The sequence below is a fragment of the Cetorhinus maximus genome, chromosome 16 (genome assembly GCF_964194155.1).
Source record: "Cetorhinus maximus chromosome 16, sCetMax3.hap1.1, whole genome shotgun sequence".
Taxonomy (NCBI): Eukaryota; Metazoa; Chordata; class Chondrichthyes; order Lamniformes; family Cetorhinidae; genus Cetorhinus; species Cetorhinus maximus.
The window spans coordinates 70,526,638-70,549,982 of record NC_135894.1 but is presented as its reverse complement, the minus strand read 5'-3'; the positions used below and the strand labels follow the sequence as shown (position 1 = coordinate 70,549,982).

At 42.6% G+C, this 23,345-nt stretch overlaps 1 protein-coding gene across 1 annotated transcript in view; it reads right to left on the bottom strand.

The window, feature by feature from the left end:
* Positions 1–23,345, bottom strand: part of LOC144691678 (suppressor of tumorigenicity 14 protein homolog) — a 42,516-nt gene that overhangs the window by 3,209 nt on the left and 15,962 nt on the right. Inside the window, exons 5-7 of the mRNA XM_078560009.1 lie at positions 20,663–20,760; positions 14,985–15,094; positions 4,632–4,750 (exon numbers count right to left, since the gene is read on the bottom strand). Of these exons, the coding sequence (XP_078416135.1) occupies positions 4,632–4,750; positions 14,985–15,094; positions 20,663–20,760 (327 nt within the window). The remainder of the gene's footprint in view (positions 1–4,631; positions 4,751–14,984; positions 15,095–20,662; positions 20,761–23,345) is intronic.

Here is a 23,345-nt window from a genome sequence, read left to right as displayed (position 1 = left end):
AGAGCGCACTCTGACAGTTGGGGAATTCCCCCCCCCACCCCCCGCACAGGAAGCACATAGCGCTTCCCTTCGGGCGGCCCGCTAGGCGGGCCAATTCAAATGGCGGCAGGGCCTGTTTCGGTGGCGGCAATCGGCTGCCTGCCTGCCGCCGAGCCGGTGGGGCCCGCCTGCCCATCAAGGGCAAAATTTTGCCCATCGTGTTCTGGGCTAGCATTACAGTTTCCAGTAGCCTCTATTGGATTGACGCTCTGTTAAACCAAAACAAGAACACAGGATCCCAGTCCCTCACCTTATTCTCCCCAGCTCTGCAATTTTTTTCTCCAGATAATTGTCCATTGCTCTTCTGAAAGCCACCATTGAATCAGCTTTCACCACACTCTCTGGAAGTGCATTCCATATCCTAACTACTTGCTGCATAAAAAAGCGGTTTCCTCATGTTGCCTTGCTTCGTTTTACAATCACCTTAAATTGGTGCCCTCTGGTTCTTAATCCTTCTGCCAATAGGAATAGTTTCTCCCTATTTACTCTGTCTAGACTTTATGATTCTGAACAGTTCAATCAAATCTCCTCAATCTTCTCCAAGAAAAAAGCACCAGCTTCTCTGATTTATCCAGGTAAATGAAGTCCCTCATCTCGAACCATTCTCATGAATCTTTTTTCCACCTTTTTAATGCCTTCACATCCTTCCTAAATTGTGGTGCCCAGAACTGGACTCCAGTTGACACAAAACCAGTGTTTTGTAGAGGGGTTTATCATAACTTTCTTACTTTAGTACTCTATGTACTTACTTTAGCAGCCCGATTTATAAAGCCCAGGATCTCGTATGCTTTATTAACCGCTTTCTAACCTGTCCTGCCACCCTCAATGATTTGTGCACATATACCCCCAGGGCCCTCTGCTCCTGCAACCCCTTTAGAACTGTAATCTGAATTTTATATTGCCTCACCTCATTCTTCCAACCAAAGTGAATTATTTCACATTTCTCCATTTTAAATTTTATTTGGCACTTGACTGTTCATTCCACCAGCCTGTCTATATCATTCTGAAGCTTATCACTATCCTCCTCACAATTTACAATACTTCCAAGTTTTTTGTCATCTGCAAATTTTGAAATTGTGCCTTGTACACCCAAGTCTAGGTCCCTAATATACGTCAGGAAAAGCAGGGGTCCTATCACTGACCCCTGGGGAATCCCACTGTATACTGTCTCCAGTCTGAAATACAAGTGTTCATTGCTACTCTGTTTCCTGTCACTCAGCCAATTTCTTATCTATGCTAAAAGCAAAAAACTGTGGATGCTGGGAATCCAAAACAAAAATAAAAATACCTGGAAAAACTCAGCAGGTCTGACAGCATCTGCGGAGAGGAACACAGTTAACGTTTCGAGTCCGTATGACTCTTCAACAGAACTAAGGAAAAATAGAAGAGAGGTGAAATATAAGCTGGTTTAAGGGGGGTGGGACAGGTAGAGCTGGATAGAGGGCCAGTGATAGGTGGAGATTGCCAAAAGATGTCATAGACGAAAGGACAAAGAGGTGATGCCTGTGGTGATATTATCTAAACCTTTTTATGGGTACCCACATGGGCCCCAGTTATGCTTGTCTTTTTCTGGGGTATATGGAAAATTCCTTGTTCCAGTCCTACTCAGGCCCCCTCCCACAACTTTTTCTGGTACATCAGTGACTGTATCGGTGCCGCTTCATGCTCTTGTCTGGACCTGGAAAAATTTACCAAATTTGCTTCCAATTTTCACCCCTCTCTCCTTCACATGGTCGATCTCTGACACTTCCCTTCCCTTCCTTGACTTCTCTGTCTCCATTTCTGGTGATAGACTGTCTACCAATATTCATTACAAGTCCACCGATTCCCCCAGCTACCTCGATTACATCTCCTCACACCCTGCTTCCTGTAAGGACTCCATCCCATTCTCCCAGGTCATCCACCTCCATCGCATCTGTTTCATTGATGCTACCTCCCAAAACGACGCTCCTGACATGTCTTCCTACTTCCTTAGCCCGAGGGTTCACCCCCACTGTGGTTGACAGGGGCTTCAAACATGTCTGACCCATCTCCCACACCTCTGCACTCATCCCTTTCCCTCCCTCCCTCCCACAACCATGACAGGATCCCCCTTGTCCTCACTTTTCACCCCACCAGCCTCCGCATTCAAAGGATCGTCCTCCACCATTTCCACCAACTCCAGCGTGATGCCCCCCGCCCAACGCATCTTCCCCTCACCTCCCCCCACTCAGCAGCATTCCATAGGGACCATTCCCTCCGTAACACTCTAGTCCATTCCTCCATCACCCCCAACTCCTTATCCCCTTCTCACAGCACTTTCCTATGCAATCACAGAAGGTGCAACACCTGCTCCATTATCTCCTCCCTGCTCACCGTCCAAGGCCTCAAACACTCTTTTCAGGTGAAGCAGTGCTTCATTTGCACCTCCTTCAACTTAGTCTACTGTATTCGCTGCTTGCATGCAGTCTCCTCTACACTGGGGAGACTAAATGCAGACTGGGTGACCACTTTGCAGAACATCCTCACTCAGTCCACAAGCATGACCCAGACCTTCCTGTCACTTGCCATTTCAACTCACCACCTTGCTCTCATGCCCACATGTCTGTCCTTGGCCTGCTGCAATGTTCCAGTGCAGCCCAATGCAAGCTGGAGGAACAGCACCTCATTTTCCACTTAGGCACTTTACAGCCTCCCAGACTTAGCATTGAGTTTGACAACTTCAGAAAATTAAACTCTCTCCTTCATTTTTACCCTTTTTTAATTGAATTTATTTATTTGTTTATTTTTCCCCAACCTTCCCACCACCCCACAGGGCCATTGTTCTTATGTTTTGCTTTCACAGAGCGCTAACCCTTGTTCTGCTATTAACACATTCTGCTATCTTACCTTTATGCCACTATTAGCACCTTCTTTAGTCTTTAACACTACCATTAACACTCCCTTTGTCCTATGTCTTTGTCAAATTTGTCCTGAGCTCCCATCTATCCATGACCTTTTATTTTGCTCCACTTCCTCCACCCCTCTTAAACAGTATAAAATCCAACATATTTCTACTTCTCTTTAGCTCTGAAGAAGTCATATGGGCTCAAAACGTTAACTCTGTTTTTCTCTCTCCACAGATGCTGTCAGACCTGCTGAGTTTTTCCAATTTTTTTGTTTTTATTTTATATTATTTATAGCACTGTGGGTGTACCTACACCACATGGACTGCAGCAGTTCTAGAAGGCAGCTCACCACCACCTTCCCAAGGGATGGGCAATAAATGCTGGCCTAGCCAGCGATGCCCAAATTCCATGAACATATAATTTTTTAAAAAATGCCTCCTTCCTAATTGGACTGGAAACATACTGATGTAGAAAATTCTCCTGAACATACTTTAGAAACTCTTGCCCCTCTCTGCCCTTTACACCATTACATCTAAAGTCCCCCATTATAACTAATTCCTACACCTCATTGCAAATTCCTTGCAAATTACCAACAGCTGCTGTCTGAAGAAAGATGAGAGCCATGATTAGGATCCGAAGTTGTTGAACTCAGTGTTGAGCTTAGGTTGTAGAGTGCCTAATTGAAAGATGAGATGCTGTTCCTCAAGCTTCCGTTGAGCTTCACAGGAAAAGGGTAAGAGACCAAGGACAGAGAGGGCAGAGTGGGAGTGAATTAACCAGCACACCCGCATCAAATTAGAATTCTAACCTGTTCTCCAGAGGGATGTTGCCAACTTAAATATTTTATGTGTCTGGGCGATTCAGATTTTAGCTTTAAAGTTTAATGGCTACAGGTTGGATTTCCCAGGACTCATGAAACACAGCAGCTGAAGGGGGGCAAGAACTGTCAGATCCTACAAGTGCCATTGCAGAACTGCATCCCAGTCCATGGGATTAGATCACCAAGATTGGAACCTAGCGCCCCCCCGCCCCCCATTCACAATTGGATCCCTCCCTGCATTCAGACCCCTGAGACCCAAAACTCCTCCTACCCCTAACTCTTTGGCCCCCCCAACCAATCTCTACATGTTTAATTTGCCAGGACATCCAGGAAATTCATACTTCCCATTTCTCAACCACTATACCTCATCCACTTACCTCCTCCCTTCCTCCCCAAAACTGCCACCCTCTCCCAGTATCACTGTATTAGGTCTGTTGTCTGGTCTTATTTATAGGGAAAATGTCTTTAAAAAAAGGTAAAGTTTTGTTTGCCAAAGACAAACAGGCCTCCGTGGCATTCAATTTTGCTGAAGGTCAAATGACAGGAAATACACAGAATGACTTATTTCCATCCTTTGATTATCAGTTCAGTATGTCACCCTTATGCAACAGATGTATAAATATCATCCATCACTCTCAGCTAGAAATCCAGCAGACATTAAAATGGGTAGCTGTGTGACAGAATACATTCCAATTCCATTTTTCTACGCCAGCTATTCCAGTACTAAACATAAACCAACAGCAGATTCTGGAGAACTTTTCTCATTTCAAATCAGCTAAATGCTTTTTTAATTTGATCTTCAATTGTAATAATTTTAAGTATATTGTATATTTACATTAAGCTCTGTGATTGATGATAGCCCGTAGATCTAACAAATGAAAAAGATTCAAAGCTTTGATTCTTACCATCAGTGGCTATGTAGTCAGCAGCAAAACTTTGTGTGTATATTTTACTGGAATGAAAGTATATTTGTAAACTGGAACTATTACTGTAAAAAGGAAATGGCTTCTGGTCTCCACAGAATCTATGGAAGAAATCAGAAGATGAATACTATTAACTCTATTAAGCTGTTTGGGTATCTTGTTATATTACCACATTCTTTAAAGCCCGTGATTTCATGTTATCACTAATAATAAAGAAATTAAGTATTTTTCCTTATATTTAAATTTGACTTCAATGCATGCATTTTGAAAACAAGTTATTTTTACTTAGTCCTTTGTGCAGTAAAAGCTGAATAGTCGCAACTGTTCCCATGTAAATTAATATCTAAACAAGGTGATTAAGCATGGTCTAATTTATTAAAATTCCTTTAAATCAAGACACTTCTTAGAAGCTAAAAGTTTGTATCAGAAACAAGAGTAGAGTGGAGAAAATTGTCATTTTTTTGGCCTTCAGCCCACTCACAAATCCAGATTAAATTTCAGTTCATGTGTCATGAGGTTGTCTAAACACTAATGTCACAGGAATGACTTTCTGCAACATAAGGAACAGCTTATCACTATTGTAATAATAGTTCTGAGTTTGACGTAGGGCAGGAATTGGGTGGGTCGGTTGAGCAGCAATTCCCACATGATATTGCCAATGTGCTGCCCAGACGATTTTAACTTTTGGGCTTCATTTTAATATGATTGACAGATTGCCCACCTGATCAGATCAGGAAATGGGGAACCCGCCCATTTTCTCTTGTGCAATTTTAAGCAGGCCTCTTTAAGCCTATTTCAAGCAGGAATGTATTTCTTAAAAACAAGGTTGCATCCTGTTCTGAAAGATTTCATTGGAACAAGGTGGGCGTTGGATCCTGGTCACCAGCTTGTTGGAACTTATGATCCGGGTTGCACGATTGTTTTGGGATGGCCGAGTTGGTACAATAGGCAGAGTTGACCAGCAGACAGTTCTTAGGTGGAACACATTCTGTTTATTTACAAAGCTTACTCAGCAGTGTGCTTCCAACTCAAACCCTGTCTCCATACTTCTCCGTACTAACTCAGACTGATTACTGAGGTAGCCCACACTACTCCTCTATTGGTTACATAAGATCATGAGATCTTCCTTTATAACATCGTTCTTAAAGGTATATTGCACCTTACATAAAACCATAATTAACACAACCCTCCCCCTTTATTTGGAAACACATTTTACATTTACAAGTACAAGTTTCTAAAAATAGCAAATTATTTACACAGGTAAGTAATTTGCAAATTCAGTCTTTCTGGGAGTTTCCAAATGTGTGTAGAATGTCTCAGCTCTACAACTTCAGATGCTTTGTCAGGAACCTCCTTTCCTGGAGTTGTCTGAATATCGGGTTCTTTGGTGGGCACCTGCAAATCTGTTTCCTCAACTCTTGCAGGTACAACAGACACATCTGACACCTGTGGACAAGGTTGAGTTCTTTCAACAGGAAACATTGACTCGGTCATGAGCAGTGGTGGAATCATTTCTTGGGGATTTGTTTCTTCCTTAGATGATCCACATGTCTCCGTATGACCCGGCCTTCCACCTTCACATGGTAAGATAGAGGTCCAGTCACTGCACTTATTTCACCCGGTATCCACTTTGGTCCTTCTCCAAAGTTCTTCACATAAACCGTCTCTCCTACGGTAAACTTTCTGTCATGACTATGCCAGTCATGTCTAGTTTTCTGACTTCCCTGACTCCTTTCCACTTCCTCCCTAAATTCAGCATTATTAAGCTCAATCTCGTCCTGAGGTGGTGTTTCAACAATAATTCTGCAGGTGTGAGACCTGTTGTTGTGTGAGGGGTGGTCCTATAATGGAAAAGCATGCTAGCTTGGTTGCTGTGGAATCTCCATTTGATTTCTTCCTGCCAGCCTTGAATGTTTGACCGCTCTTTCAGCCAGTCTATTTGAAGCAGGGTGGTACGGTGAAGTTTCTACATGAGTGATACTGTTGAGGCTGACAAACCGCTGAGACTTAGCACTCGTAAATGCCGTGCCATTATCAGAAACGACTGCTTCTGGTAGTCTGTGAATGGCAAAACTTTGACGTAGCTTCTCAATTGTAGCAGAAGGTGTTGGTGACTTCATCTCATAGGTCCATCCATTTTGAGTGGGTATCAACAATGAAAGGTTCCACATAATCAATGTGTAATTGTACCCATGGGCTTCCTGGCCATTCCCAAGGGTGTAACGGAGCTGTTGAAGGTAACTTCTGCAATTGCTGACACTGTACCTAATTCTTCACTAAACTCTGTATTTCTCCATCCATCCCAGGCCACCATAGAGAGCTGCGTGTTATGGTCTTCATTCGGGTAATTCCTGGATGTGCACTATGTAGTTCAATCAACAATGGCTTTCTTCCTTTTGGAGGAACAATCACTCATGCTCCCCACAATAATATACCATCCTGGCTGGTTATTTCATGTCTTCTGTTTAAATACGGTGTAATTTCATCAAACACATGCTCTTGTGACCAACCACAAAGCACTTCTTTTCATACTTTGGATAAGACTGGGTTTCGACTTGTCCAGTGTCTGGTCTGTCTAGCACATACCGGAGGTGAATCTAAGAAATTCATCAACAAAACTAGTTCTTGTGGAACTTGGACATCCTCATCTTTTCCTTGTAAGGGCAAATGACTCTGTACAATAATGTTTGCAATTTGATTTCCAGGCCTATGGACAAAAGTATACTTGAATGCAGGCAGGATCAATGGTATTATTTGTGTTTCTGTCTTCTTTCGATAAGCTTTCTTCTTTCTGACACTGACTTTATTCTCGGTCTTCTTTTCGACTTCCATATTGGCCACACTACTCCCAGCTGCTTCTTGAGTGAACTCAGTAGTTGAGTTTCCTGGAATGTCATCATTTGGCTGCATCCATGAAAAATTCTGCATCTTTTGTCTCCAAAGCCTCTTTAGCATCATGCAGCTGTCTCTTCAGCTCTTCCATCTCTTTTGCATTGGTGTACTGCCTCCTGGAAAATTAAGCATTGTTGTGTCTTTTCTGCCAATTCATTCTTCATTTTACTTAGGGAGGTGCAGAACTCTTTCTGTTTCTATTCATACTTTTCCAGAGGTACATACTTAGACAGAAGGGAAACTAATAGTGTGTGAAGGTCTTTTGGCAGGTTTTTACTTTTCTTAGAGGCTGTTCACCTAGACTCGGACTCTGTCCCTCTGGATGGTCTCTCCTAGTTCTTTTTGCTTGAAACATCCTGCGTTTCTTAGGTTGTTGAGACTTTACACACTCCTTTTCCAAAACAGGAACATTTTCAGCTCCCTTTTGGAATCTCTGTGACAAATCAAGGTTGATTTCCCTCAGCAGTTTCATCCTATTAGGCTTGGTCCTCTGCCTCTCACTTTCAACACTGTTAAGTTTGCTGATTGGCTTCTGTAATGGACAGTAACTCTGCTCATGCCTTTGACTTGGATGTCTTAACCCATGTAAGTTTTTAACTTGGCATCAGTTTCTTCCAAATTTGATTTATATTTACCATAATTCAGATATTTGAAGGTGTGTTCACTAGTCAGTGTAGTGGAAGCTCCTGTGTCCACTTCCATTCTGATAAGTCTGCCATTTACCTTCACTGTTGCACATATTGGTTCCGTTTTTCCAACCTTCAAATTAAATAACAATAAATATCTGATTTTATTGCTTCAGGCTCTTCTATATTGTAGATCTCACGGGGATTTTTCATTTGTTTGAAAGTCTGCCTGATTCTTTACTTGCATTGTCTCATTAGGTGTCCATTTCAATGACAATAAAACATTCATTATACGGTTGTCTGTTTCCACTTCTGTTGCAATTATTCCTTTTTTTCCCCTGCTAAGTCATTTCTTTTTATTTGCCTGCTAGCGGTGGCTGTTTTCCGCTTCTCAGCTGAGTCTTGCATTTTTACGCCCTTTTTGGCTGGGGCTTCCCCCCCAACATGGAAGACTTTGCACTCCCTGTATGGCTTTTGAATCCCTTACAGTGCTTTCCCATGTCCAGTGCTATTTCTAGTGCCTTCTTAAAATCCACATTTGTTTCAGACAGTAATCTCTTCTGAATCATGTCTGAATTCACACTGCACACTCGCACACTAAACGATCTCTGAGTATGTTAGTTAAAGATGTACCAAACTCACAATCTTCTGTTAACTGTCAACCTTGCCACATAATAAGCAACTGTCTCCCCCGGGGCTCTAATTCTTGAGTTAAATTTGAACCGTTGCATCATTATCGAGGGCTTTGGCTGGTAATGGCCCTTTAAGAGGTCCACCAATTCATCAAAACTTTTCAAATCTGGGGTACTGGGTGCCATCAAACTTCGAATCAATCCATGGGCCTTACGTGGATAAGAGGATCACTCGCCTCTTCTCAACCTCCGTAATGTTGTTAGCTTGGAAAAAGAACACGAGGCATTCAATATAATGTGACCAATCGTCCATGACTGGATCAAAAGGATCAATTCTTCCGAATTGCAGCGTACTGTGAGGAGATTGCTTCGACAAAAGGATGGAAATTCTACTTACAATTATTGTGCGAAGTACAGCCCGATTTCGTTTCTTTTGATTTCTTTCGTTAATTTGTTTTATTCTCAAAGGCAGTTTATTGTATCTTTGCTTTTTTCTTGTCACCAGTTTTGTTGGATCCTGGTCACCAGCTTGTTGAGACTTATAGATCCCGGTTGCACGCATGTTTTGGGATGGCCAAGTTGTACAATTGCCAGAGTTGATCAGCGGACAGAACTTAGGCGAAATACATCTGTTAATTTACAGAGGTACTCAGCAGCTACACTGTGTGCTTCCAACTCAAACCCTGTCTCCATACTTCTGACTACTAACTACCGAGGTAGCCCGCACTACTCCTCTATTGGTTACATAAGACCATGTGATCTTCCGTTATAACATCATTCTCAAAGGTATACTACACATTACATAAAACCATAATTACTACAGTGGGAACAATTATTTTGGCAGTAGTAAGTTGCAGGGCTGCTGCCAGGTTTATGGATACCTTGCCGGTGGTCCTGCTGGAGGTGGTCTGGGTAAGGAGAGACATAGTTTTCCAGCCCCCACAGGAGCAGAAGCATATTGACAATTTTGGTAGGCCTGCACAGAGGTGGCTCAGAGTCCAGTGCTAACACCCATCACCCTTAGGTCCTAGCTTCAGTGTAGGAAGATGGTAATTAAGTTTAAATAACACCAGCAAGGTTGAGTACAATTCTTCATCACTCCATCCCACTCAACAACACTCCTTTCACTCCCTCCTCCACCTTTCTCAATAATTCTGCCTGTTCCATCAACATCATTCAACAATTACAAGAATTCACTGCAACACCTCTCATTCCAAATACATTCTTCCTCTGCTCTCTTCACTTTACATACTGACACCATTCCTCTTCTCACATCCTAGCATTTACACAATCAGCAACTTCTCCCAGCACTCCTTCCTCACTTCTCTCTACACTCACCACCTGCCCATCCTCATCCTTGATTCTTCTCAGCAGGTACATATTATTCAAATGCTTTATACACCTCCACTTACTTTTACAACACCCATTCACTTACTGTCCCCAACTCTTTCTGGCAGCAAATAAAAAGTACAATAGTGCCATGGGGAGATGCAAGACCTGGTAAAAAGTACCTAACATCATATGCCTTGGAAGCATATAGGTGAAAAATAGGAGTGGGCGAAGGTTCGTCCTTGGGGTACTCCAGAGGTAATGGTGTAATTTTTGGTTGCCCAGTGAAGGTGATGTTTGGCCTCCCAGCAGCAATTATTTCCAGAGCTCAGTAGCTTGCTATGTCAGTTCCGTGAGTAATAAGAATAAACCAGGGGAGGCAGTGGCATTAGTAGTATTGTCACTAGATTCCTGGGGTAATGCTCTGGGTTCAAATCCCACCACACAGATGATGAAATTTAAATTCGATCAAAAAAATATGAATGATGATGACCATGAAACCATTGTCAATTGTTGTAAAAACCCATCTGGTTCACTAATGTCCTTTAGGGAAGGAAATCTGCCATCCTTACCAGACCCACAGCAATGTGGTTGACTCTTAAAATGCGCCCTGAACAAGGGCAATTGGGGATAAGCCAAAAATGCTGACCTAGCCAGTGATGCCCACATCCGATGAATGAATTTTTAAAAAAACATGTGGTGTAGAATGTAACAAGAGAAGGGAAGTACATTTTATTGTCTAATTCCAATTCTTTAACCTTCCGATATAATAAACTCAGAATATCAAATAAACAATTGCAATTGAATGGCTAGTAGTGTTTTTCATATATTGTGTGTGTATATATATATATATATGTATATATATACACATGAACACACACACACTTCTGATCAAGCTTTCCACTCACTAGCACTTTAAATTAGCAGCATGCTTTGAAACACAGATGTTCCTCCTCTCTCAGGCCAGCTCATAGTAAAAGGGAGTGCCCATTTGGTTATTGTGACCGCTAGCCAGCACATTAGCAGCTCAGGGCAACTGTTGAAAGGGCAGAGTGCTCACTGATTGTAAGATAAGCTGAACACAACCAGACGTTCTTACATAATCAGCATGTCCTTTCTGTGAGGCAATTCCCTAAACCCTGAAGCTACCATGAGGTAGCTTTTTGGATCCAGAAACTCAAGGGAATAATTACACAGAGCAACACAGTTAATTACACAGAATTACAAGTAAACCATTGACGCATTACAGGAGGTAGTTTGGAAACAGATAGCTCTTCCTGAGGAAACACCAGTGGCTGAAAAAAAAGACAATATCTGATATGTTAGCCTGCCTTCTTACACACTGAATATGGGGAAACCTCTATTGAATCTATAAGATAAATTGCTTACAGTTGCAGCTGTTCTTATAGTCAGCAAGCATTCAGCTCTCAGGCACTTCAATTAAGACTCCAATGTTAGAAAATGCCCATTTGACTTGTGCTGTCTAACTAAGGCTAACTGTTATGGTAATCAGAAACTGACTTTACTCCTGGCAAGAGAAGTGATCTGCAGAACCACTTATGATTTTTCCCCTATAACTATTTCATTTTAGCAAATTGCAGGATAATTTGCCCCAATTGTAGCCTTCAAAAAGTATGAGATGCCTCTGGGAGATATTTTTTGTTGCTATTTGATGACAATAGAGATGGACATTAAAATTGACAGAAAAAACTGGGGGGTTATTAAAGTAGCAGGGTTTTTTAAAGTTCTATTCTATTTTCTACAATCTAAAAAGGGGAGTGAAATCAGTTATAAATTCCTTACTGAAAAATATGATGCTTATTAAGACCTTTAAATGAGGTTGTATGATGTTCCAGCAACTTTGCTGGGAAAATTAAAATAAGCTGGTAGGACAGTCACCCATTGAATGAGAGCTAATTCAATGATGAAGTCAGCAAAACCCTGGCAGAATACCTGTTCAATGTGTATTTTACTTTTCTTTAATTCTTTCATGGGATGTGAGCGTTGCTGGCTAGGCCAGCATTTATTGCCCATCCCTCATTGCCCTTGAGAAGGTGGTGGTGAGCTGCCTTCTTGAACTGCTGCAGTCCATGTGGTGTAGGTCCACCCACAGTGCTGTTAGAATGAGAGTTCCAGAATTGAGACCTAGCAACAGTGAAGGAACGGCAATATATTTCCAAATCAGGATGGTCTGTGGCTTGGAGGGGAACTTACAGGTGATGGTGTTCCCATGTGTGTGCTGTCTTCTTATACCCAGGGAGCAACTGAATATCCTTCTAGATGGTAGCGGTCATGGGTTTGGAAGGTGCCGTCTCAGGAGGCTTGGTGAGTTCCTGCAATGCATCTTGTAGATGGTGCACACTGCTGCCACTGTGCATCGGTGGTGGAGGGAGTGGATGTTTTTTGTAGATGGGGTGCCAATCAAGCGGATTGCTTTGTCCTGGATGGTGTCAAGCTTCTTGAGTGTTGTTGGAGCTGCACTCATCCAGGCAAGTACAGAGTATTCCATCACTTTCCTGACTTGTGCTTTGTAGATGGCGGACAGGCTTTGGGGAGTCAGGAGGTCAGTTACTCACTGCAGAATTCCTGGCCTCTAACCTGCTCTCATAGCCACTGTATTTATATGGCTAGTCCAGTTCAGTATCTGATAATCATCACCCCCAGGGTGTTGATAGTGGGGGATTCAGCAATAGTAATACCATCGAATGTCAAAGGGCGATGATTAGATTCTCCCCCATTGGAGATGGTCATTGACATTTGTGGAGCCTCTCCTCCAGTGAGTTGTTTAATTATCGACCACCATTCATGACTGAATGCGGCAGGACTGCAGAGCTTAGATCAGATCTGTTAGTTGTGGAATTGCTTAGCTCTGTCTGTCGCTTGCTGCTTTTACTATTTGGTATGCAAGTGGCCCTGTGCTGTAGCTTAGCCAGGCTGATGCCTCACTTTTAAGTATGCCTGGTGCTGCTCCTGGCATGTCCTCCTGCACTCTTCATTGAACCATGGCTTGGAGGTAATGGTAGAGTGGGGGATATGTCTGGCAATGTGGTTACAGATTGTGGTTGAGTAAAATTCTGCTGTTGCTGATGGCCCACAGTGTTTCATAGATGCCCATGCTTGAGTTGCTAGATCTGTTCTAAATCTATCCCATTTAGCACAGTGGTAGTAACAAACAACATGATGGAGAGTATCCTCAATGTGAAGACGCGACTTCATCTCCACAAGGACTGTACGATGGTCACTCCTAATGATACTGTCATGGACAGTTGCATCTGTGGCAGGCAGGTTGGTAAGGATGAGGTCAAGAACGTTTTTCCCTCATGTTGGTTTCCTCACCACCTGCCGCAGACCCAGTCGAGCAGCTATATCCTTTAGGACTTGGCCAACTCAGTCTGTAGTGGTGCTACTGAGTCACTCTGGCTGTTGGACATTAAAGTCCCCCAACCAGAGTCCATTCTGTGCCTTTGCCACCCTCAGTGCTTCCTCCAAGTGGCGTTCAACATGGAGGAGTACGGGGGGGTGGCGGCATTATGTGGTAATCAGCAGGAGGTTTCCTTGCCCATGTTTGACCTGATGCCATGAGACTTCATGGATCCAGAGTCCATGTTGAGGACTCCCAGGGCAACTCTTTCCTGCCTGTATAACCACTGTACCGCATCATCTCTGCTGAGTCTGCCCTGCCGGTGGGACAGGACATACCTAGGGTTGGTGATGTCTGGGACACTGTCTGTATGGTATGATGATGTGAGTATGACTCTGTCAGGCTGTTGCATGACTAGTCTGTGAGACAGCTCTCCCAATTTTGGCACAAGCCTCCCATTTTAGTTTGGAGGACTTTGCAGCATATAACTACAATTGTCACATTATCTGGTTCAGCATTGTCAATGGTGAAAATCAGATTGACAGGCAGAATCCATTAGAGATTAAGTATCCACCCCAGCAAATACCATTCGACTTTTAAATATGCTGTACTCATTAGCAATTCAAACAGCTGAGCGGCACTACATCCAAAGCAATTTCAACAAGTGGGCAATAAAATCCTGATGTGCTACTCAGCTGTATATTTTATTCTCTCTCATGGGAAATCGAACGTTTCACAGTTTGGATGTTTAAACAAATTATAACTGCAGAGACGGTCAAATGAAATCGAGAAATTAGTTTAAAAATAATTTTCATTACAACTACGCAAGTAGACAATGTCCATAATTTAATCCAATTTCAAAATTCAGAGGTTGATTACACATCTGAATATGTTGCTTCTAACACTAGAACCTATTTATCCATTTTTAAAGAGCTGAACCAGTGAATCCAAATATACAGATTTGCTGTTGTTATTAATATTCTGTGAGGCTGATTGACCATAATTAACAATTATCATGTTGTTAAAAGGGTGCTAATTACTAGCCCTAAATATTTGCAATTAATTTAGTTATATCTAACGTGCAAATGCAGCAACTTCATGACACTCTGTCCATGCCAATCGTGAGGTGAGATGCTGTTTTTGCAAAGCTAAGGGCAGAGTGGTGGAACTCAGAAACTTGGATATTCGCATTTAATTATACACCTGCTCCTCACTTGAAGTTGCTGTACCATTTATACATAAACAACAACAATCATCATTAGCTTCATTGTTACTTTGACAAAATTTTGGTTGAATATGCTTAGACTGTATAAAATACTGTATGAAATTTACATTTCAAGCTTTTGTATCTTGTGTTAGTCAGTGTCTTTAATTCAGCTTTCTATGTAGAATAAGATTTTATTTAGTCGGCCAATATATTCATCAATTTGAATTGCAATATAAAGAAATTACAGAACTAAAAAAAACAATTGACGCTATTACATGTTCTGCTCACCTTTGACCAGCAACCTCCAGATAATCTGTCACGCATGATTCTCCCGACTTTGAGGGGCCACCTAGCTTGAATTCTCTGAAAAAAATTATAGCTCTAAAATGTTCTTGAACCTACAGCATTGAGGAAAAAAAGCACCAGGGTTTGTATTCTGCATCATTCTCCATTCTTCATCAATAGTAAACTGACTAAGTGAAACAACATGTCACAACTCCAAGAAAAATATTTGGGATTGGTTTTACCCCAAGTGGAGGTGTGCATAACATAAACATATCCTTGTCTTGTCACAGAAGTGTCAATGGCCAAATGAAAGATAGAAATAAAGGCTTGCATTATATTGTTCCTATCACTTCAAATTTCTGAGCACTTGTGTAATCAACTAATTTGAAATTCAATTACTGTTGTTATGTAGACAAATGTAGCAGCAATTTTACACAAATAAAATTACATAAATGACAATAAGATGACTGCCCAATTAATTTATTTTGTGTTGTTGGTTGTGAGACAAACACTAGCTAATGCACTGGGAGAACCATCAGCTGGCTAATCAGAGGCCTGCAACTCTTGTGCTCAACAACGCCACTGGGGAGACCATGTCTGCTGTCTGAAGAACAGGCCTTGGAGTCCCAGGATTGCACAGCAACCCAGACCACAGGTAAGTAATGTGGGGTGGGGGAATAATTGCAGGGAGAGGGGTGCAGGAGGGTCAGCAGCAAGGGAAGGGGGATGGCTCCCAGCAGAACTCACCACCCTCCCCCTCACAACTGCCCCATTCCCGGACGTGACAAGCTGGCTGCATTTCTGGCAGAGGCAGCAAGGTGGCGGGGTTCCGGTGTGCCACCATCCCACCTACTTACACGCCCTTCCCGCCTCCAAGCTCATCATCAGCTAGAGCAGAAAATTCTGCCTGTAGCTTTTCAGCTGAGATCATAAACTTACACACTCTTTCTATTTAACTTGATGTAAAAGATCCCATGGCATTATTTGAAGAACAGGGAGTTCTCCCAGTGCACTGTCAAAAACATTTCTCTCTCGTTTAGAATCACAAAAGAAAATAAACCTAGCCATTCATTCAATTGTTATTTGTAGGATTTTATTATGTGCAAATTGGCTCCCAGAATTTCTATTTAACAACAGTGGTTGTGCTTCAAAAATAAGTTATTGGCTGTAGCATGCTGTGATATCCTGAGGGTTTGATAATGTGTTATATAAATTCTTCTTTCTTTATTTCTTAATTGGTTATTCATCCTATTTCCAGTTTGTGGGATTTAATGTAGACAAATTGGTTGCCATGTATGCCACATATCAAGATGGGGGTGCAAGGGAGGGTTAGCACCTCTTATAGGCAGGCTCGCCGTGCTGTTTAGAACGGCTCATCCTATATTGGTCCCCGCGTTCACCCAGCTCTCACCTGTGGCTCCAAGTAGTTATCATGTGACAGTGGCCACACCCCAGTAAACCACTTTGGGTCAGGTGGGTCAAACCAGGTGAGGGTAGCCATCGGGACTCTTACCCTTGGTGACTTAGGAATTTGTCTATCCTGGCATATAAAGACTGATTCTGGGGACTGGGTGGATGAGACCAGCCAAAAGGCCCAGAGGTCTTGAAGCTAGGACAGCACTGTTTTGTGGACTGTGTAGAGTTTGACAAGACACCGAAGGCAACATTCTGGTCATCCACTGCATCTATCTCCAGCAGTCAAGACTTATCTTGCCATTAAACGAAGACAGGTCAGGATGAAACAGTAAGGCTGACAATGCGCAACTCTCCCTCACTATAATCCAATTCATGTGCAAAGTCACGTTCATAATTTTTCTATCATCCATCATCTATTTGTCACAAGTTCTGCGATGACGGGCGAGCAACATAGCAGGTGTAGATTCACTGGGAGCTGTAGCTGCGAACCTGCACACAGGTGGCCCTAGACCACAGGTGAATTTTTCACTGGAACTCAGCAGCCCTGAGCGACTGAGCAGCCATTTTCAGGATTGCTAACCTCTCTAGTATGAGGAAGGGGCCAGACAAGGTGCCCTAAATATTGTCTCCTTCACCCCCCCTGGCCAACATGCTGCAGCTGGCAGGGATCCCATCGATGCAGTCATAAGTCAATCTCAAAAAAGAAAATAAAGATGACACTGGTGACCATTGATGCATGGAACATGGACAACGTCACAGCTGACAGACCCAAGAGAAGATCAGCTCTTCTCGGTAGAGAGCTGGCTAGGTACAATGTCCAGATCACCGCCCTCAGTGAGACTCGTCTATCTGAGGAGGGTCAGCAGGTCAGCTCAAGGAAACCTGTAGGTTACACGTTTTGAGTTTGGCTGTTTAAGAACGAACAGAGCAAAGCTGTAGGCTTTGCTGCCATGAACCATCTCGTCAATAAATTGATTTGCCTTCCCAAGGGTGTTAATGATCATCTGATAGTGGTTAAATTCCCCCCTAGGGGCAGTGTATGTGCCCCTACCATGATTAATCCTGATGAAGTCAAGGATAAATTCTATGATGACTCCTTAATTGGTACTGTGCCAAAGTCAAACGAGCTAATCATTCATGGTGATTTCAACAGCTGGTGCATATCACCAGGCGTGGGAAGGGAGTCATCGGAAAAACCGGGGTTAGCAGTTGTAATAGCAATGGTCTCCTTTTGCTGAAGAAGTGTGCTGAGTGAGAGCTCTTAATAGTTTTCTGACTCCCTAATCACAATGAGACACCTTGGATGCAGCCCCATTCTATGGATTGCCATCTAATCGACAGTGTCATCACCAGGAAGAGGAATAGGCAGGATGTGTCAAATAGATGTAAGAAAAGCCATTTGTGGTCCTAACTGTTGGACTGACCATGCTCTTATCATTTCAAAGCTAAACTTCAAGATCTATCACCACAAGATGCCCCAGGGCACAAAGGTGCAGATGCATCTCAATGTCTCACAACTCAAACAGGCAGTCATGAAGGAATCGCAGAAACTCAAGAGTTACCTGTGTACAGCGAAAATAGATACTCATTTCATTGAGGATGACTGGGTGACCTTCATGGATATAGTAGACTCCCTTGTTCTCAAGGCCTTTGGTCCTACCTCTTGTAATCAAGATTGGTTCGATGGAAACAATGAGGTAATCAGAAACTACTGGTGGAGAAACAATGCCTCCACAGGGTTTTCCTCAGTGACAAATCATCAATATTCAAGCACGATGCCTACTAAAACACCTGAAGGACTGTCCAGTGCAAGCTCAGAGAGATGCAAGACATTTGGGCAAATCAGACAGTAAATGAAATTCAGTCCTATGCAGACCATGAAGACTGGAAGAGATTCTAGGATGCTCTGAAATCTGTCTATGTGTCCCAGTCTACTGGTTCATCAACAACCTTCAGCGCCAATGGGTCAACACTGCTCACAGAAAAATCCCAAATTCTAGAAAGATGGCCAGAGCACTTTAACCACATCCTCAGCCTTCCTCCATCAATGAAGAAGCAAAACAGGTTGTCTTCAATTGCTCTCTTGATGGCCCCCCCACCCCCAAGGATTGCAAGGCTACCGATCAATGCCTGATCAAGTAGCTCACTGAACTCTTTCAGTCTATGTGGGAGCAAGGAATCATCCTGCAAGAATGCATAGATGCCTCCATTGTTCACCTGTACGAATGAAAAAGGAACTTGCCATTCTTGTGGCAATCACAGAGGAATCTCACTCCTCTCTAATGCTGGCAAAATCTTAGCCACAATCCTTCAGAACCGCTTAGTGCAACACCTCAGCTTGGATCTGCTGCCAGAGAATTAGTGAGGTTTCAGAAAAGGTAGAGGAACCAATGTATGGTGTTTGCAGTTGGACTGCTCGAGGAGAAATGTCAAATAAAAAAAAGGACGTGGACCTCTACATCATGTTTGTTTACCCGCCCATGGCATTTGACACAGTCAGCCATGAGGTCCTTTGAAAGGTAATGGAGAAATTCAGCTGCCCTGTGAAATTCATCACAATGGTTCGACAGTTCCATGACGGCATGCTCACAATGGATGATGGAGACTTCAGACCCATTTCCAGTCACTAATGGGGTTAAACAGGCTGCGTGCTAGTGCCAACCTTCTTCAGCATGTTTTTCTCTGCCATGCTTTCTGATGTCTTCCATGGTGGTCCTGCCATCAAAATCAGGTATCTCATGGATGGAAAGTTGCTCAATCTGAGATGATTCCAGGCAAAGACGAGGGTCTCCAAGAACATATCTTGCATTTTCCCATTTGCTGATGACTGTGTACTTGCTGCTGGCTCAGAGCTGGACATGCAATGTAGCATGAATTTGTTCACCTTTAAGGATGAACATGATTCAAGGTATCAAGATGATTAAAGTAATGAATTGCTGTGAGCAATTGCCCTTTAATTTTCCTTCGCTATTCACAGTCTATTTGTCAAGGTAACATTCACACCACAAAAGTGCCAGGCAATTGCCATCTTCAACAAGAGGGAACCCAATTATCTCCCCTTGACACTCAATGGCATTACCATCACTGAATCCCCTAAATATCAACATCCTGGGGTTACCATTGACCAGAAACTGAACTGGACCAGCCATATAAATACTGTGGTTACAAAAGCAAGTCAGAAGCTGGGAATTCTGCGAACAGAAGCTCACCTCCTGACTTCTGCAAAGCCTGTCCACCATCTACAAGGCACAAGTCAGGAGTGTGATGAAATACACTCCATTTGCTGGGATGAGTTCAGCTCCAACAACACTCAAGAAGCTTCACACCATTCAAGACAAATCAGCCTACTTGATTGGCATCCCATCCACAAACAAACATTCACGCCCTCCACCACCAATGCACAGTGGCAGTAGAGTGTGTACCACCTACAAAATGCATCAACAGCACCTTCCAAACCCACAACTTCTACCACCTAGAAGGGTAAGGACAGCAGATACATAGGAACACCACTTGCAATTTCCCCTCCAAGCCACACTCCACCCTGACTTGAAACTATATCACTGTTCCTTCACTGTTGCTGGGTCAAATCCTCGAATTGCCTTCCTTACAGCACTGTGGTGGACTACAGTGGCTCAAGAAAGCAGCTCACCACCACCTTTTCAAAGGCAATTAGGGATGGGCAATAAATGCTGGCCTAGCCAATATACCGTAAAAGAATACAATTTAAAAATTGTTGCACTGCGCAGTCTCTTTAACTGACGTGCAACCATGCATGCACACATCTTAAAAGGGACCGCTGCCTGTGTGTGGCTTGTTTGTCCCCCATGTGGCACTTCCCAATTGCTGTGTGACTACATCCGGGCAGCTGAGAGACAATGTTGGCTGTGAGGCACTTTTGGAAATCATGAGGACACACAGCATCATAGAAATGTCAGTTCTTTTGGCCTGAACAAACATACAAAAAGGGTGTTATCCCTCTGGCAGGGAAAAACTTATAGCATGGGCATTTTTAGAAGAAATGCTGCTTTTTTCTGTAAAGGAAAGAATGTGGGTTTGCTTTCAGATTTCCAATTCATTAGTTTGTACTCAATACAGAATCATAAGAACTGATAATTGGATATTTTGCCATTTTTTTCTTCCATGCTTGATGGGGCAGACTATAAATTTAATAACATTGTGTGCCTGTAGGAGCAACAGAACTCTACAATTGGGAAAACGTGTTTTATTTTTCAAAATGTATTGGAGACCGAATCCCCACGAGTTACCTTCAAATTCCATGTACAATTGATTTCTCCTCGATAGTTGTTAGAAAAACTAGGTGATGTGAAGCTTCCACTTGTTCCACTAAGGACACCACCACATTCTAAAAAAAAAGGAAAAAATAGATACTTATCAGCATGTTATTCTGTTCATTCAAGCCTTGTACAAATGACAGGAGGCCCTGCTTCTAAAAGCACTTGGCTTAGAGAAGTTACAATAACAGAGACCACTTGTACTGATGTAGTTCCTTCAGAGTCGGTTGTAAATGTAAGTAGCAGGATTTCTGAACTCTCTGCAGATCCCATCTAAGATGTGCTACACTTGCAGAAATCCACACCATGTGAGGAATCCCAGTGTTTTCTTCCTGCCTGTTAGCCTCAGGGAAGTGAATGAATTGTCGTCAACTCACACAGATGTGCACCACCTACTACTTTGTCAAATGACCAGCAAACTAACTGATGTTGCTCATGTCACCAGAAGATACCTGGAAGCAGCCAGAGACAAAGGTTTAAGCCACGATGACTTTCACTCCCACAAGCAGTGCATGCCCTGGCGTTTGTAAGTGAATGTCTCCCTGTTGAAATACCTTAAGTGCTACTCTTCTGTGAAATTCTGGTATGATTTTTTTTCTTGAATACTCGCATGTTGGAATGTCTCCTACCTCCTTGTCTCCTTCACAATTTTCTTTCAGTCCATAGAGACCTTTGCTGCCTTCCTTGCTGCTGGTCCTATTTGTGAGCCTCAAAGATAAGCACATAGCATTCTCATGTTCAGCAATTGAGAACATAAATGCTGTGAAGCAGCTCCTGCCCTCCACAAGCTCACCCTGCAAAAGTACCTCACAAACAATTTGTGTCAAAACAGCTGAAGACCTGTCCCTGAAGCACCCTAGAAACCTGAAATAATGAGTTAAGATCACCTTAATGGAGATGACAATCCCGTTAAACATCTAAAACTGTTTTCTGACTGTTTCTGTCTCTATTTGCTGGGTGAGATATGGAGGTGATGGTTCAAGCAAGCACAATCAGCAGTTTACCAAAAAAACGAGTCCTCATTCAGGAGCAGCAGAATGGCCAGTGGGAGATCAGTCGAGCCTTTCATTTACTTTCTCTCCAGCAATTTGCATTTATACTCCCCAGGTAAATTTGGTGCTAGATTTCAGGTACCACTTGAATGGAGTGCTACAAGTTAAGGAAGAAATTTGACTTACACCTAAAATGAGCGGCAAGCTGACAGAGTGATTATTTGGTACTTCATAGATCTCATACCCATAGATGTGGGTTGACCATTACAAATTAATGTTGCTTCTCAGCAGGAAATGCCTCCATTCACTCATTGTGCAACTTGTTATGACCGCATGCTACAGTGAGTTATATAGGTCTGCACTCGATCTCCTTTATTTTGTGCCACTTTTCACTATCTGCTCTGCTTCAACCAGGCTATTGGGTGGCAGGCTGGCTGGTGACAGGCAAGGGCTATACCCTCACCAACCAACTCACAATTACTCTAATGCAAGGAGCGCTGATATAACGACAGCCAAGCAACAACAAGGATTCTCAATGAGAAACTCAAAAGAACAGTTAATCTGTCTGAGCAACTGTAGAGGAGTAATGCAGTACAGTTCAGAGCAAATGTCAAGATTTATAGTGAAGTGTTGCATGCTCCACAATCTTGGAAGAATGAGGAGAGGTATTAAAGTCAATAGTACAATTTTAACAAGGGTGCAAGAACAGAAAGACATTAAAACACGATAAATAAGAACAGGAATAGGCCATATGTCTCCTTGATCCTTTTCCACCATTCAATAAGATCATGGCTGATCCAATCTTGGCCTTAACTCCATTTTTCTGCGTGTTCCATTATTCTTGACTTACCTTTGTTCAAGAATCTGTCTAACCCAACCTTGAATGATTCAGCCTCCACATTTCTTTGAATTCTCGGAATTCAAATGAGAAAAAAATTCCTCCTTATCTCCATGTTAAATAGGTGACCCTTTTTCTGAAACTATTCCTCCTTGCTTAACTTCTCCTTTCTGAGAAGAGACATCCTCTCAGCATCTACCCGGTCAAGCTCCTCAGAATCTTATATCTTTCAATAAGATCACCTCTCTTCTAAAGTCCAATGAGTATAGGCCCGACCTAATCAACTTTCCTTCATAAGGCAGCCCCTTCATCCCAGCAATCAACCTAGTGAACCTTCTCTGAACTGTCTTTAATGCATGTACATACCTCCTTAAATAAGGAGGCAAAAACTGTATTCAGTACAGTGTGTGTGGTCTTACCAACACCCTAGAGCTGTACCAAAACTTCCCTAATTTTATACTCCATCCTATTGCAATTAAGGCCAACATTTAATTTGCATCGCTTGCCAACTTTTGTGGTTCATGTATGAGGGCACCAGATCTCTCTGTACTGCACCACTGGGTGTTTACATAGAGAATCTTTTGGCAAGAACTGGACAGTTGGAATAAGGCTGTAAAAAAAAATACACATGGTATCCTTGCTTTATAAATTAAGGCACAGAGTACAAAAAACAAGGATGTCATGATAAATGTTTATAAAACACTGATTAGACTTCAGCTGGAGTATTTTGTCCAATTCTGGGCACTACACTTTAGGAAGGATGTCAAGGTCTTGAATGGGGTGCAAAGGAAATTTACTAGAATGGTATCAGGAATGTGAGACTTCA